Source organism: Octopus sinensis, linkage group LG2 (assembly GCF_006345805.1).
Source record: "Octopus sinensis linkage group LG2, ASM634580v1, whole genome shotgun sequence".
NCBI lineage: Eukaryota > Metazoa > Mollusca > Cephalopoda > Octopoda > Octopodidae > Octopus > Octopus sinensis.
Window position 1 is genome coordinate 9,330,832 of NC_042998.1, and position 13,409 is coordinate 9,344,240.

At 41.8% G+C, this 13,409-nt stretch overlaps 1 protein-coding gene across 2 annotated transcripts in view; it reads left to right on the forward strand.

Annotated features, from left to right (window-relative positions):
* The window catches only part of LOC115231965 (ras GTPase-activating-like protein IQGAP1), a 217,587-nt gene that overhangs the window by 41,232 nt on the left and 162,946 nt on the right, over positions 1–13,409 (forward strand). For both annotated transcript variants that reach the window (XM_029801847.2, XM_029801852.2), the window contains exon 2: positions 1,890–1,986. In XM_029801847.2, coding sequence (XP_029657707.1) covers positions 1,890–1,986 — 97 coding nt within the window. The remainder of the gene's footprint in view (positions 1–1,889; positions 1,987–13,409) is intronic.

Consider the following 13,409-nt stretch of genomic DNA (forward strand, 5'->3'; position numbering starts at 1 on the left):
TCAACCTTGCCTTTTATCCTTTCAATGTTAATAAAACAAGTACCATTGGTGTTGATGTAATCAAATTGCACCTCCAAAATTTCTGGCCTTGTTCCTATAGTTGAAACTTTTACTCTGTGGATGGAATTGGTTTGGTCTCTTGTCTATGAATATTTCACTAAAATATGTTACCCAAGCTATCAATTCCATCAATTATTGATTTAGTTAATAGTTAAGTAGTCATTTCCAATCTGAGGTTGTTGGTTATCCTCTCCTACCCTGATGTAATCTCCAGGGATACAGGCATCCAGCAACAGGACCTCCGTAATGCTATGATGGACCGTGAAGTCTGGCGTAGCATGGTAAATTCCATTGTCTTGACCACGGTCGAACAGTGATGATGATGATGATGATGATTGATGTTTTTCAACTGTGAAATGATGCTGGCCTCATCCTATTCCAAATGCAATGTCGGTTGTAAGATTTTAACATAAGTTGTATTAGACCAAAGAAACATTTAATCACTGGAAGCCTATGGGAATTCTAAAATATTTCTAGTTTGTGAGAAGAAATGTTCTTGTCATACAAACTGTTGTGGAAGATGGGAGTGCCAGAAAGATTTGTGCAGTATAAGGTTTGAATGAGTTTGGTGTAGCATATTTTACAGGGTAGAACAAATGTTAAGTTGGAAAGTACAAAGTATTCATTTAACCTTTAAAGTGTTTAGATTACTCTGTCAAGTGTAATGCTTATTTATTATTTTTTGAATTAATCATGCACTATTTCAGCTTCAAGATTTTGATGGTGTGACTTTATTTTTAGAATAATTCTGTAGGATGGGTGTGGGCTGGATATGACCAGTTTAAATGCTAAAGGGTTAATATGGCTGAACAATACCAAAAATGATGATGATTGTTAGACGTTCGACAAAGATTAAAAATGGTGCATAATATTTTAAATATAGTTTCATAATTAACACTAGACGTACCAAATGTAATTTTGATTAAATTTCTCCAAGTGTTTACGCATAACAAAAGCTGTATAATTTGTATAATTTCTACAAGTCATTGTCTTTGCTATACTGCCTGCTTGATTAGTTTCATTTATTTTATTTCTGTTTGAACCAATTAGAACATCAGTTGTACCAGACTATAAAACTATCAAAATTTTCTAATTGGATACTTCTAATCTCTTATGATAAAAGGCAGATTTTCTCTGCTTCTGACATAGTTTGTTTTTAATACAATTGTACAATATAGAATTTCTTCAATTGGAATTTACCTATGATTTTTCAAAGTAGATTCGATTGGGTCATGGCATATACATTTTTTTCAATTTCACCCCCAATTAAGCAAAAATTCCAGAAAACTCAATATTTTACGATTTGCCTCTCTCACACTATCTCCTCTGAGACCCTGCGGCGCAAGTTGACCAAAATTGAGAGTATGATAGAAGAAAGGTTGCTCTTCCTTCCGTAGAAGATAAAATTCAAATCGGACCATGTTAACACCAAAAATTATTTACATCAAAAAGGTGCTTTTTTCTATGAAAATCCCTATTTTTTACGATTTTTTCACTGCTGTGTCGACACTTTTCAGTGTATTTCAACCAGAAAAATGGTCACTTAAAGAGCTACATAATGCAAAATTTTTACTTTTCAAAAATTCCAATTCCAGCAGGTCGAAACAAACCCGAGCAACGCCAGGCAATACTGCTAGTCTTAATATAGAAGTAATCAGATTTCTTATGAACAGAACAATTGTTCCAGGTTTTCATATTGTGAGATATTGTTGTAGTGTCGTGGTTATTTTAAATTCTATGTTTTTGCTTCTTATCATCTTCCAAACTCAAGTACTCTTAACTGTGTTATTAAAAAGGGTAATTAAATTTTCTTTTTTATCTTTTTTCAGCTCTCGACGATGAACGACTTTCTGCTGAGGAAATGGATGAGAAGAGAAAACAGAATATGGCTTATGAATATCTTTGCCATTTAGAAGAAGCTAAAAAGTAGGTTTATTTTTTAACAAATATAAATTACTTGCTTTATGAAAATAGAGATTTATAACTAACTAGCAGTATCGCCTGGCGTTGCTCGGGTTTGTAAGGGAAATAACTATATAAGCATTTTTAGAGAGTTATAGCCAAAAATTAGCAAAAAAATGGGAAAAAAATGGTAAATTTTTTTTTAAATCGTTGACTCGTCGTAGACATTTTTAGAGTTACTTCTCTTATATAATAGCGAAAAAAATGCATTAAAATGGAAAAAAATGATGGTAAATTATTTGTAAAATCGTAGACTCATCGTAGACGCGCGCTAATACCCAGAAGGGCTCAATATGAATCACGACTATAAGATACCCGCTTTTGGTTAAACTGCACCGCAAAATGTGGGAGTAGTTAGGAATCTAAATCGTAGGAGACAGACAGCACACAACCTCACTTTTATATATAAAGATTGTGAATGTTTAAATTAATCATTGCATACAATGGCTAAGTTGATTCTTTGGCCAAGTTCAATGTTTAGTTTGCTCTTGAGTAGAGATTTGCTTTCCCTAATTAGGATAGATAGATTCTAAACTGGGGAAAAGAAATTATTGTAGTTAATAGTTAAGTAGTCATTTCCAATCTGAGGTTTTTGCTTATCCTCTTATTTTAAAAGTGCTACCAGGCCAGCTTTAATCAAACATTACAGTGATCTGATAATTGGGACTTAAATTTCATATGAAAATAAACACTTGGCTTTTTTTTTTGTTTGGTTGTTTTTAAAATTAATAGCTGTGTTGTTGTTTTAATTTAATAGTCTTCAATAGCTAATATTTAATCAGTATTGTAATTATGTTTAGATATTTCTTCCAGTATTTTCTTTTCTGTGTTGTTTTTTTTTGTTTTTTGTTTTTTTGTTTTTTTTTACTATTATTATTATTGGTTGCAGCTAAACAATAACAACAATGTTCATAGCAACTGAAATCAAAATGCTTAACATTATGGTTATGTAAATTGAATTGGTAAATATAAAATATTTCCCAGTACCACTCTGCATATTAGTGGAACATGCTGAGACAAGTGGTGAAGTTTAAGTATCTCGGGGCCATATTCACAAGTGGAGAAGACCCGGCAGGACAAGTGAGGCCATAATCCCGTGGCCTCTAACTGGGATGTAGCCAGCCCACTTATGCATTCCTTTCCTTCTTGGGACACAAAACTCCACCTGTGAAGACCTGTTGAGGCAAGTGAAAATCAAAATCGCAATCGATCAACATCAATAGAATTTGTAGCTGTGATACCAGTGCCGGTGGCACGTAAGAGAACCATCCGAACGTGACCATAGCCAGCGCCGCCCTGACGGCCTCTGTGCCGGTGGCATGTAAAAAGCACCATCCGATCGTGGCCGTTTGCCAGCCCCGTCTGGCAACTGTGCCGGTGGCATGTAAAAAGCACCATCCAATCGTGGCCGTTTGCCAGCCTCGTCTGGCACGTAAAAAGCACCCACTACACTCACGGAGTGGTTGGCATTAGGAAGGGCATCCAGCCGTAGAAACACTACCCGATCAGACTGGGCCTGGTGCAGCCTTCTGGCTTCCCAGACCCCAGTTGAACCGTCCAACCCATGCTAGCATGGAAAGCAGACATTAAACGATGATGATGATGAATGAAAAGCCACAGGCTGAATTGGATGCTTGAACTGCAGATCCCGGCACAATAATATGCCAACTCCATCATTCAATCCTCAGAAAAGAGAGGTTGGTAAAACAGCCAAACTTGCTATTCTTTAATTTGGTTTCCATGCCTATCCTCACTTCCTGTCCTGACTGTTGAGCAATGACCGAAAATGTCTGATTGCACGTACTCAACAAGGTCTGTAGCTTGAAGAGTAGAGAGACTCCATGGGTTGAATCTGACATTGAGAGGTCACAGTTCTGGTACAATGAACATGTGATAGTCTCAGTTGGTCATGCTTGGGAATCCAGCCAGAACGTGTTAAGATGGCTGCTTCTGATAGGCCCCTCTGGAGGAGGTGCCTGAAGACTCTGTCCCTTGCTTGGGATAGTGGGTAGAAAAGATGGATAAAAGAAACTTTCATTATGTCACCCTGTCAGTGATAAAGTGGATGTCAGATATTGACACTTGACTGAAACCATCAGTAATATAACCAGTAACTCAAATGAGCCAACAACATAAGTGCTGTTACTTGTTAGAAATAGCAATCAAATCTCTAGTCACAGGCTACTGTTTTAAGAAAGAAACAGCACATTGGACAGTGTAGTCCTAGAGATAGCAAAAGACCAGTTACTCATGGCTGGAATACCATTAATCACATTTGCTTAATCAGAGCTAACTGAACAACTATAGTAACTCAGAATAAACCTATAAGGTAGCCTCTGCATGATCATTTAACCAGCTCGAAATAGCCAAATTTCTTAATTATTATCTAGTCTTAATAAAAGGAATACATTGGATAGTGTAGTCCTAGTTTCACATTGCCCAACAAAAGGAGAGAATAGTCCAGGTTAGAACACTATTGTTCATGTTTCCTAGATCAGGACTGAAATTGGAGCTAAACAACGACATTGTTTCAGATTATTCACACGTCTAGGTGCAGGCATGGCTGTATGGTCATGTAGTTTGCTTCACAACCATGCTACAGGTTCAGTCCCACTGAACAGCATCTTGAGCAAGTGTCTTCTATTATAGCCATGAACTGACCAGTATCATGTGAGTGAATGTGGTAAACAGAAATACATAGAGAGGAAAGTTTGTGTATAAAATATGTTTTGTGTATAAAATATGTATATATATATATATATTTGTATGTATATATGTGTGTGTGTTTGTGTGTCTGTGTTTGACCCCCAACATCACCTGACAACCAATGCTGGTGTGTTTATGTCCCTGTAACTTAGCGGTTCGGCAAGAGAGACCGAGAGAATAAGTACTAGGCTTACAAAGAATAAGTCCTGGGGTCAATTTGCTCGACTAAAGTTGGCACTCCGGCATGGCCACAGTCAAATGACCGAAACAAGTAAAAGAATAAAAAGTCACTCATTGTTTGGACTACCAATGTCGGATTATGTCTCACAAAAGGGGGCTGAAAGTAAAAGTACTAATTTTAAAAATTAGTATGGGATATTAAGACCTTGCTGAAGCATAGCTACTGTCCATTTGACTAAAACCAGTAAAAGAATAAACAAATGCTCATGAAATAAACTGCATTAAAAGTTAGTTTGAAGTTCTATTAGTGCTTTAGTCTTTTCTCTTTTTAATGTAGTTTAATGAATATATCAAATACCTAACAATAATACTTAATTAAATGTGTAGATGGTAACAAAGTGTCTGTAGTTTGTTGAATGTGCCAAGTGTAGAATTGGAAATCAACATACGGTAATAATGGACAAAGCTGGGTTAAAAATTGCAACTGATTGAATATATATTAATACCAAGGAATAATATTGATCTGTTCCAATGAAACCCAGCCAGACCAACGAAGGTTTGTGAAGTAGCTTGAATTGGTTCTGAAAAAGTTAGTCATCCATAGACAGATCACAAAGGACTTATTTAATCTCATTTAGACTGTGTATGGAAAGGAAAATTAAGGTAGCTTTACATAAGTCAAAATTGTGAAGTTAATGAAATTTAGAACTTGTCAGATAAAAGGAATTCTTTCAGATAAAAAAAAATTATTTGAAATATTTGCAAGATTGGGATTTAGTAAAGAAATACTCTATTTATAAAATGGCCATCTAAGAGTACAAGTGGTAGAGTAGTTTAGATTCAATGGAAATTTAACCCTTTTGCATCCGGGTTATCAGATTACTCCATGTAATGTAATGCTTATTTATTTGTATTGTTTTGAATTAATCATACATTATCATAGGCACAGGTGTGGCTGTGTAGTAAGTAGCTTGCTTACCAACCACATGGTTCCGGATTCAGTCCCACTGCATGGCACCTTGGGCAAGTGTCTACAGTAGCCTCGGGCCGACCAAAGCCTTGTGAGTGGATTTGGTAGACGGAAACTGAAAGAAGCCTGTCATGTATATGTATATATATGTGTGTTTGTGTGTCTCTGTCTGTTCCCCCCAACATCGCTTAACAACTGATACTGGTGTGCTTATGTCCCCGTAACAAAAGAAACCGATAGGATAAGTACTGGGCTTACAAAGAATAAGTCCTGGGGTCGATTTTCTCGACTAAAGGTGGTTCTCCAGCATGGCTGCAGTCAAATGACTGAAACAAGTAAAAGAGTAAAAAAAATATCATGTAGCTTTTAGATTTCAATGATGTGATTGCTATTTTTGCAATGGCATTGTAGGGTAGGTGTGAGAAACCAGATCCAACCAGTTTGAATATAAAACAGATAGAATATTTTAGCCAGATATGACCATATTAAATGTTAGAGGATTTAATATTTGTATCTATGTTAGAAATGTAACTTGTAGCTGTTGTAACTTTTTCATAGGTGTCTTTAGTTTATTTGAATTTCTTTTATAGTTTTAGTTTTTTTCTCTGATCATTAGCTACAGGATTCTGTAAAAAATCATTTGTTGAAATGTAATTTTACTGTTTTTTGTGATTGAATCATGGCTGTTTATCCTCACAGTCATGGGTGTGTGCTTAAGAAGCTCACTTTGTAACCACATAGTTTCAGGTTAATTCCTCTAGTGCAGCACCTTGGGCAAGTATCTTCTACTATAGCCCCTGGCTGGCCAATAATTTGTGAGTGAATTTGGTAGACAGAAACTGTGTGGAAGCTTGTTGTATACATATCATCATTTAACATCCACTTTCTGTGCTGGCATGGGTTAGACAGTTTGACTGGAACTGGTAATCCAGAGGGCTGCACCAAATTCCAATCTGATTTGGCATGGTTTCTACGGCTGGATGCCCTTCCTAATGCCAACCACTCCCAGAGTGTAATGGGTGCTTTTAACATGCCACCAGCATGGGTACTATCTACTTGCTACTGGCAACAGCCATGATTACGATTTTACGGGTGCCGTTTACATGACACTGGTAACGACCACCACTATGATTTCATTTGGCTTGACAAGTCTTCTCAAGCACAGCATATCATCAAAGGTCTCGGTCACTTGTCATCACCTCCGTTTGGCCTAACATTCGAAGAGCATGCTTCACCACCTCATTCTATGTCATGTGTCTATATGTCTATATATTCACCTTGCTACTTGATAACTGGTATTGATTTGTTTATACCCTCATAATTTAGCAGTTTCTGTGAGAGAGACTGATAGAGACCAGACTTAAAACATTAAGTACTGGAGTTGATTTGTTCACCAAAACCCATCAATGGCTGCAATCAAAGATCTTTTTTTAAATATATTTTTTTCTTATAAAGATATCTTTGTACATAATTTATGTTTGTAACCAGAAAAATGTGTATGCACATATTCTACTAGTTTTAACCTTTTACCTGTAATATTGGAGTTACACTTTATCTTCTTGGATTAAAATATTGTAATTTTTTACATGCTGCTAAAATTTCTAAATGTAGCACTTACGATTTGTTAACCTTTTATAAATTATAAGAATGAATTAGACAAAAGAAAACTTACCACAAGAGCTGTGAGCATTGCAAGCCTTACACCTCTTGAAAACTTCACTTTGTACTAACTTACTAAAATATCCACCTTTGCACATTTTTTTTTGCTTTTTGCTTACTGTAGCTGATACTTTGTTGCAATTCTGTTATCTCTATTTCATATTAACCCTTATGCTTCCATAGTTCTGTTAAAATACACTGCCTTTGTTTCAGTTAAGTTTGAAAATGATGGAGACTTCACTCCAATAACTTTGTCATTATTTAAGATGTTTAGAACATAAATGAACATAATGGAAGGGTTTTTAAGTTGCTATCATGCAAGCTGGGGTGGTCTCAGGTGGTTTGGCATCAAAAGGGTTAAAGTGTACATTGTCATCATCACATGTGAAAATCAAAATCAAACCAAATCAAAATAGATGAACATCAATGGAATTTGTATCTTTGTGGTACTAGTGCCGGTGGCACATAAGAAAACCATCCGAACATGGCCGTAGCCAGTACCGCATCAACTGGCCTCCGTGCTGTGGGCACGTAACAAACACCATCCGATCGTGGCCGTTCGCCAGCCTCGTCTGGCGCCTGTGTCGGTGGCACATAAAAAACACCATCCGTGCGTGGCCGTCTGCCAGCCTCGTCTGGCACCTGTGTCGGTGGCACATAAAAAACACCATCCGAGCGTGGCCGTTCACCAGCCTCGTCTGGCACCTGTCGGTGGCACATAAAATCACCCACTACACTCTCAGAGTGGTTGGCGTTAGGAAGGGCATCCAGCTGTAGAAACACTGCCAGATCCGACTGGCCTGGTGCAGCCTTCTGACTTCCCAGACCCCAGTTGAACTGTCCAACCCATGCTAGCATGGAAAGCGGACATTAAATGATGATGATGATGACATCTGTATTGGCACAGTTTCTATGGTTGGATGACTTATTAACATTAACCAATTTACAGTGTATTTGGTGCATTTTATCGTGATACCAGTGATGTTACCATGTACTCTGCAAGATTAAATAGCTCATTCTTAGAGTAGAAGAGAGGGTGATGATAGAAGCTGAGCTTTGAGATGGTGAGATAAGTGAAAATACAATGGGAGAAAAAGATTTATTGGTGTAAGAGGTTGGTATAAGAGCTGGAAAAAGAAGTCAATGACTAGTGACCGAGACCTTTGGTGATATGCTGTGCTTGAGAAGACCTATCAACTCAGGTGAAATTGTAATCGTTGCCGATGCCGGTGTCGTGTAACTGGCATGTAAAAAGCACCGTTCAAATGTAGGTCTTCATGCAGGCAATGTGGCCAATGCTGGTGTCACGTAACTAGCACCTGTGCCAGTGGCACATAAAAAGCACCTTTCATGTGTTGGGCCTCATGCAGGCAATGTGGCCAATGATGGTGTCACGTAACTAGCACCTGTGCCAGTGGCACATAAAAAGCACCTTTCATGTGTTGGGCCTCATGCAGGCAATGTGGTTGATGCTGGTGTCATGTAACTAGCACCTGTGCCAGTGGCACATAAAAAGCACCTTTCATGTGTTGGGCCTCATGCAGGCAATGTGGTTGATGCTGGTGTCATGTAACTAGCACCTGTGCCAGTGGCACATAAAAAGCACCTTTCATGTGTTGGGCCTCATGCAGGCAATGTGGCCAATGCTGGTGTCATGTAACTAGCACCTGTGCCAGTGGCACATAAAAAGCACCTTTCATGTGTTGGGCCTCATGCAGGCAATGTGGCTGATGCTGGTGTCATGTAACTAGCACCTGTGCCAGTGGCACATAAAAAGCACCTTTCATGTGTTGGGCCTCATGCAGGCAATGTGGCCAATGCTGGTGTCATGTAACTAGCACCTGTGCCAGTGGCACATAAAAAGCACCTTTCATGTGTTGGGCCTCATGCAGGCAATGTGGCCAATGCTGGTGTCATGTAACTAGCACCTGTGCCAGTGGCACATAAAAAGCACCTTTCATGTGTTGGGCCTCATGCAGGCAATGTGGCCAATGCTGGTGTTATGTAACTAGCACCTGTGCCAGTGGCACATAAAAAGCACCTTTCATGTGTTGGGCCTCATGCAGGCAATGTGGCTGATGCTGGTGTCATGTAACTAGCACCTGTGCCAGTGGCACATAAAAAGCACCTTTCATGTGTTGGGCCTCATGCAGGCAATGTGGCCAATGCTGGTGTCATGTAACTAGCACCTGTGCCAGTGGCACATAAAAAGCACCTTTCATGTGTTGGGCCTCATGCAGGCAATGTGGCTGATGCTGGTGTCATGTAACTAGCACCTGTGCCAGTGGCACATAAAAAGCACCTTTCATGTGTTGGGCCTCATGCAGGCAATGTGGCCAATGCTGGTGTCATGTAACTAGCACCTGTGCCAGTGGCACATAAAAAGCACCTTTCATGTGTTGGGCCTCATGCAGGCAATGTGGCCAATGCTGGTGTCATGTAACTAGCACCTGTGCCAGTGGCACATAAAAAGCACCTTTCATGTGTTGGGCCTCATGCAGGCAATGTGCTGATGCTGGTGTCATGTAACTAGCACCTGTGCCAGTGGCACATAAAAAGCACCTTTCATGTGTTGGGCCTCATGCAGGCAATGTGGCTGATGCTGGTGTCATGTAACTAGCACCTGTGCCAGTGGCACATAAAAAGCACCTTTCATGTGTTGGGCCTCATGCAGGCAATGTGGCTGATGCTGGTGTCATGTAACCAGCACCTGTGCCAGTGGCACATAAAAAGCACCTTTCATGTGTTGGGCCTCATGCAGGCAATGTGGCTGATGCTGGTGTCATGTAACCAGCACCTGTGCCAGTGGCACATAAAAAGCACCTTTCATGTGTTGGGCCTCATGCAGGCAATGTGGTCTGATGCTGGTGTCATGTAACCAGCACCTGTGCCAGTGGCACATAAAAAGCACCTTTCATGTGTTGGGCCTCATGCAGGCAATGTGGCTGATGCTGGTGTCATGTACCAGCACCTGTGCCAGTGGCACATAAAAAGCACCTTTCATGTGTTGGGCCTCATGCAGGCAATGTGGCTGATGCTGGTGTCATGTAACTAGCACCTGTGCCAGTGGCACATAAAAAGCACCTTTCATGTGTTGGGCCTCATGCAGGCAATGTGGCTGATGCTGGTGTCATGTAACCAGCACCTGTGCCAGTGGCACATAAAAAGCACCTTTCATGTGTTGGGCCTCATGCAGGCAATGTGGCCAATACTGGTGTCATGTAACTAGCACCTGTGCCAGTGGCACATAAAAAGCACCTTTCATGTGTTGGGCCTCATGCAGGCAATGTGGCTGATGCTGGTGTCATGTAACCAGCACCTGTGCCAGTGGCACATAAAAAGCACCTTTCATGTGTTGGGCCTCATGCAGGCAATGTGGCTGATGCTGGTGTCATGTAACTAGCACCTGTGCCAGTGGCACATAAAAAGCACCTTTCATGTGTTGGGCCTCATGCAGGCAATGTGGCTGATGCTGGTGTCATGTAACCAGCACCTGTGCCAGTGGCACATAAAAAGCACCTTTCATGTGTTGGGCCTCATGCAGGCAATGTGGCCAATGCTGGTGTCATGTAACTAGCACCTGTGCCAGTGGCACATAAAAAGCACCTTTCATGTGTTGGGCCTCATGCAGGCAATGTGGCTGATGCTGGTGTCATGTAACTAGCACCTGTGCCAGTGGCACATAAAAAGCACCTTTCATGTGTTGGGCCTCATGCAGGCAATGTGGCTGATGCTGGTGTCATGTAACTAGCACCTGTGCCAGTGGCACATAAAAAGCACCTTTCATGTGTTGGGCCTCATGCAGGCAATGTGGCTGATGCTGGCGTCATGTAACTAGCACCTGTGCCAGTGGCATGTAAAAAGCACCTTTCATGTGTTGGGCCTCATGCAGGCAATGTGGCTGATGCTGGTGTCATGTAACTAGCACCTGTGCCAGTGGCACATAAAAAGCACCTTTCATGTGTTGGGCCTCATGCAGGCAATGTGGCTGATGCTGGTGTCATGTAACTAGCACCTGTGCCAGTGGCACATAAAAAGCACCTTTCATGTGTTGGGCCTCATGCAGGCAATGTGGCTGATGCTGGTGTCATGTAACTAGCACCTGTGCCAGTGGCACATAAAAAGCACCTTTCATGTGTTGGGCCTCATGCAGGCAATGTGGCCAATGCTGGTGTCATGTAACTAGTACCTGTGCCAGTGGCACATAAAAAGCACCTTTCATGTGTTGGGCCTCATGCAGGCAATGTGGCTGATGCTGGTGTCATGTAACCAGCACCTGTGCCAGTGGCACATAAAAAGCACCTTTCATGTGTTGGGCCTCATGCAGGCAATGTGGCCAATGCTGGTGTCATGTAACTAGTACCTGTGCCAGTGGCACATAAAAAGCACCTTTCATGTGTTGGGCCTCATGCAGGCAATGTGGCTGATGCTGGTGTCATGTAACCAGCACCTGTGCCAGTGGCACATAAAAAGCACCTTTCATGTGTTGGGCCTCATGCAGGCAATGTGGCTGATGCTGGTGTCATGTGACTAGCACCTGTGCCAGTGGCACATAAAAAGCACCTTTCATGTGTTGGGCCTCATGCAGGCAATGTGGCCATGCTGGTGTCATGTAACTAGCACCTGTGCCAGTGGCACATAAAAAGCACCTTTCATGTGTTGGGCCTCATGCAGGCAATGTGGCTGATGCTGGTGTCATGTAACTAGCACCTGTGCCAGTGGCACATAAAAAGCACCTTTCATGTGTTGGGCTCATGCAGGCAATGTGGCCAATGCTGGTGTCATGTAACTAGCACCTGTGCCAGTGGCACATAAAAAGCACCTTTCATGTGTTGGGCCTCATGCAGGCAATGTGGCCATGCTGGTGTCATGTAACTAGCACCTGTGCCAGTGGCACATAAAAAGCACCTTTCATGTGTTGGGCCTCATGCAGGCAATGTGGCTGATGCTGGTGTCATGTAACTAGCACCTGTGCCAGTGGCACATAAAAAGCACTTTCATGTGTTGGGCCTCATGCAGGCAATGTGGCCAATGCTGGTGTCATGTAACTAGCACCTGTGCCAGTGGCACATAAAAAGCACCTTTCATGTGTTGGGCCTCATGCAGGCAATGTGGCTGATGCTGGTGTCATGTAACTAGCACCTGTGCCAGTGGCACATAAAAAGCACCTTTCATGTGTTGGGCCTCATGCAGGCAATGTGGCTGATGCTGGTGTCATGTAACTAGCACCTGTGCCAGTGGCACAAAAAGCACCTTTCATGTGTTGGGCCTCATGCAGGCAATGTGGCCAATGCTGGTGTCATGTAACTAGCACCTGTGCCAGTGGCACATAAAAAGCACTTTCATGTGTTGGGCCTCATGCAGGCAATGTGGCTGATGCTGGTGTCATGTAACTAGCACCTGTGCCAGTGGCACATAAAAAGCACCTTTCATGTGTTGGGCCTCATGCAGGCAATGTGGCCAATGCTGGTGTCATGTAACTAGCACCTGTGCCAGTGGCACATAAAAAGCACCTTTCATGTGTTGGGCCTCATGCAGGCAATGTGGCCAATGCTGGTGTCATGTAACTAGCACCTGTGCCAGTGGCACATAAAAAGCACCTTTCATGTGTTGGGCCTCATGCAGGCAATGGGCTGATGCTGGTGTCATGTAACTAGCACCTGTGCCAGTGGCACATAAAAAGCACCTTTCATGTGTGGGCCTCATGCAGGCAATGTGGCTGATGCTGGTGTCATGTAACAGCACCTGTGCCAGTGGCACATAAAAAGCACCTTTCATGTGTTGGGCCTCATGCAGGCAATGTGGCTGATGCTGGTGTCATGTAACCAGCACCTGTGCCAGTGGCACATAAAAAGCACCTTTCATGTGTTGG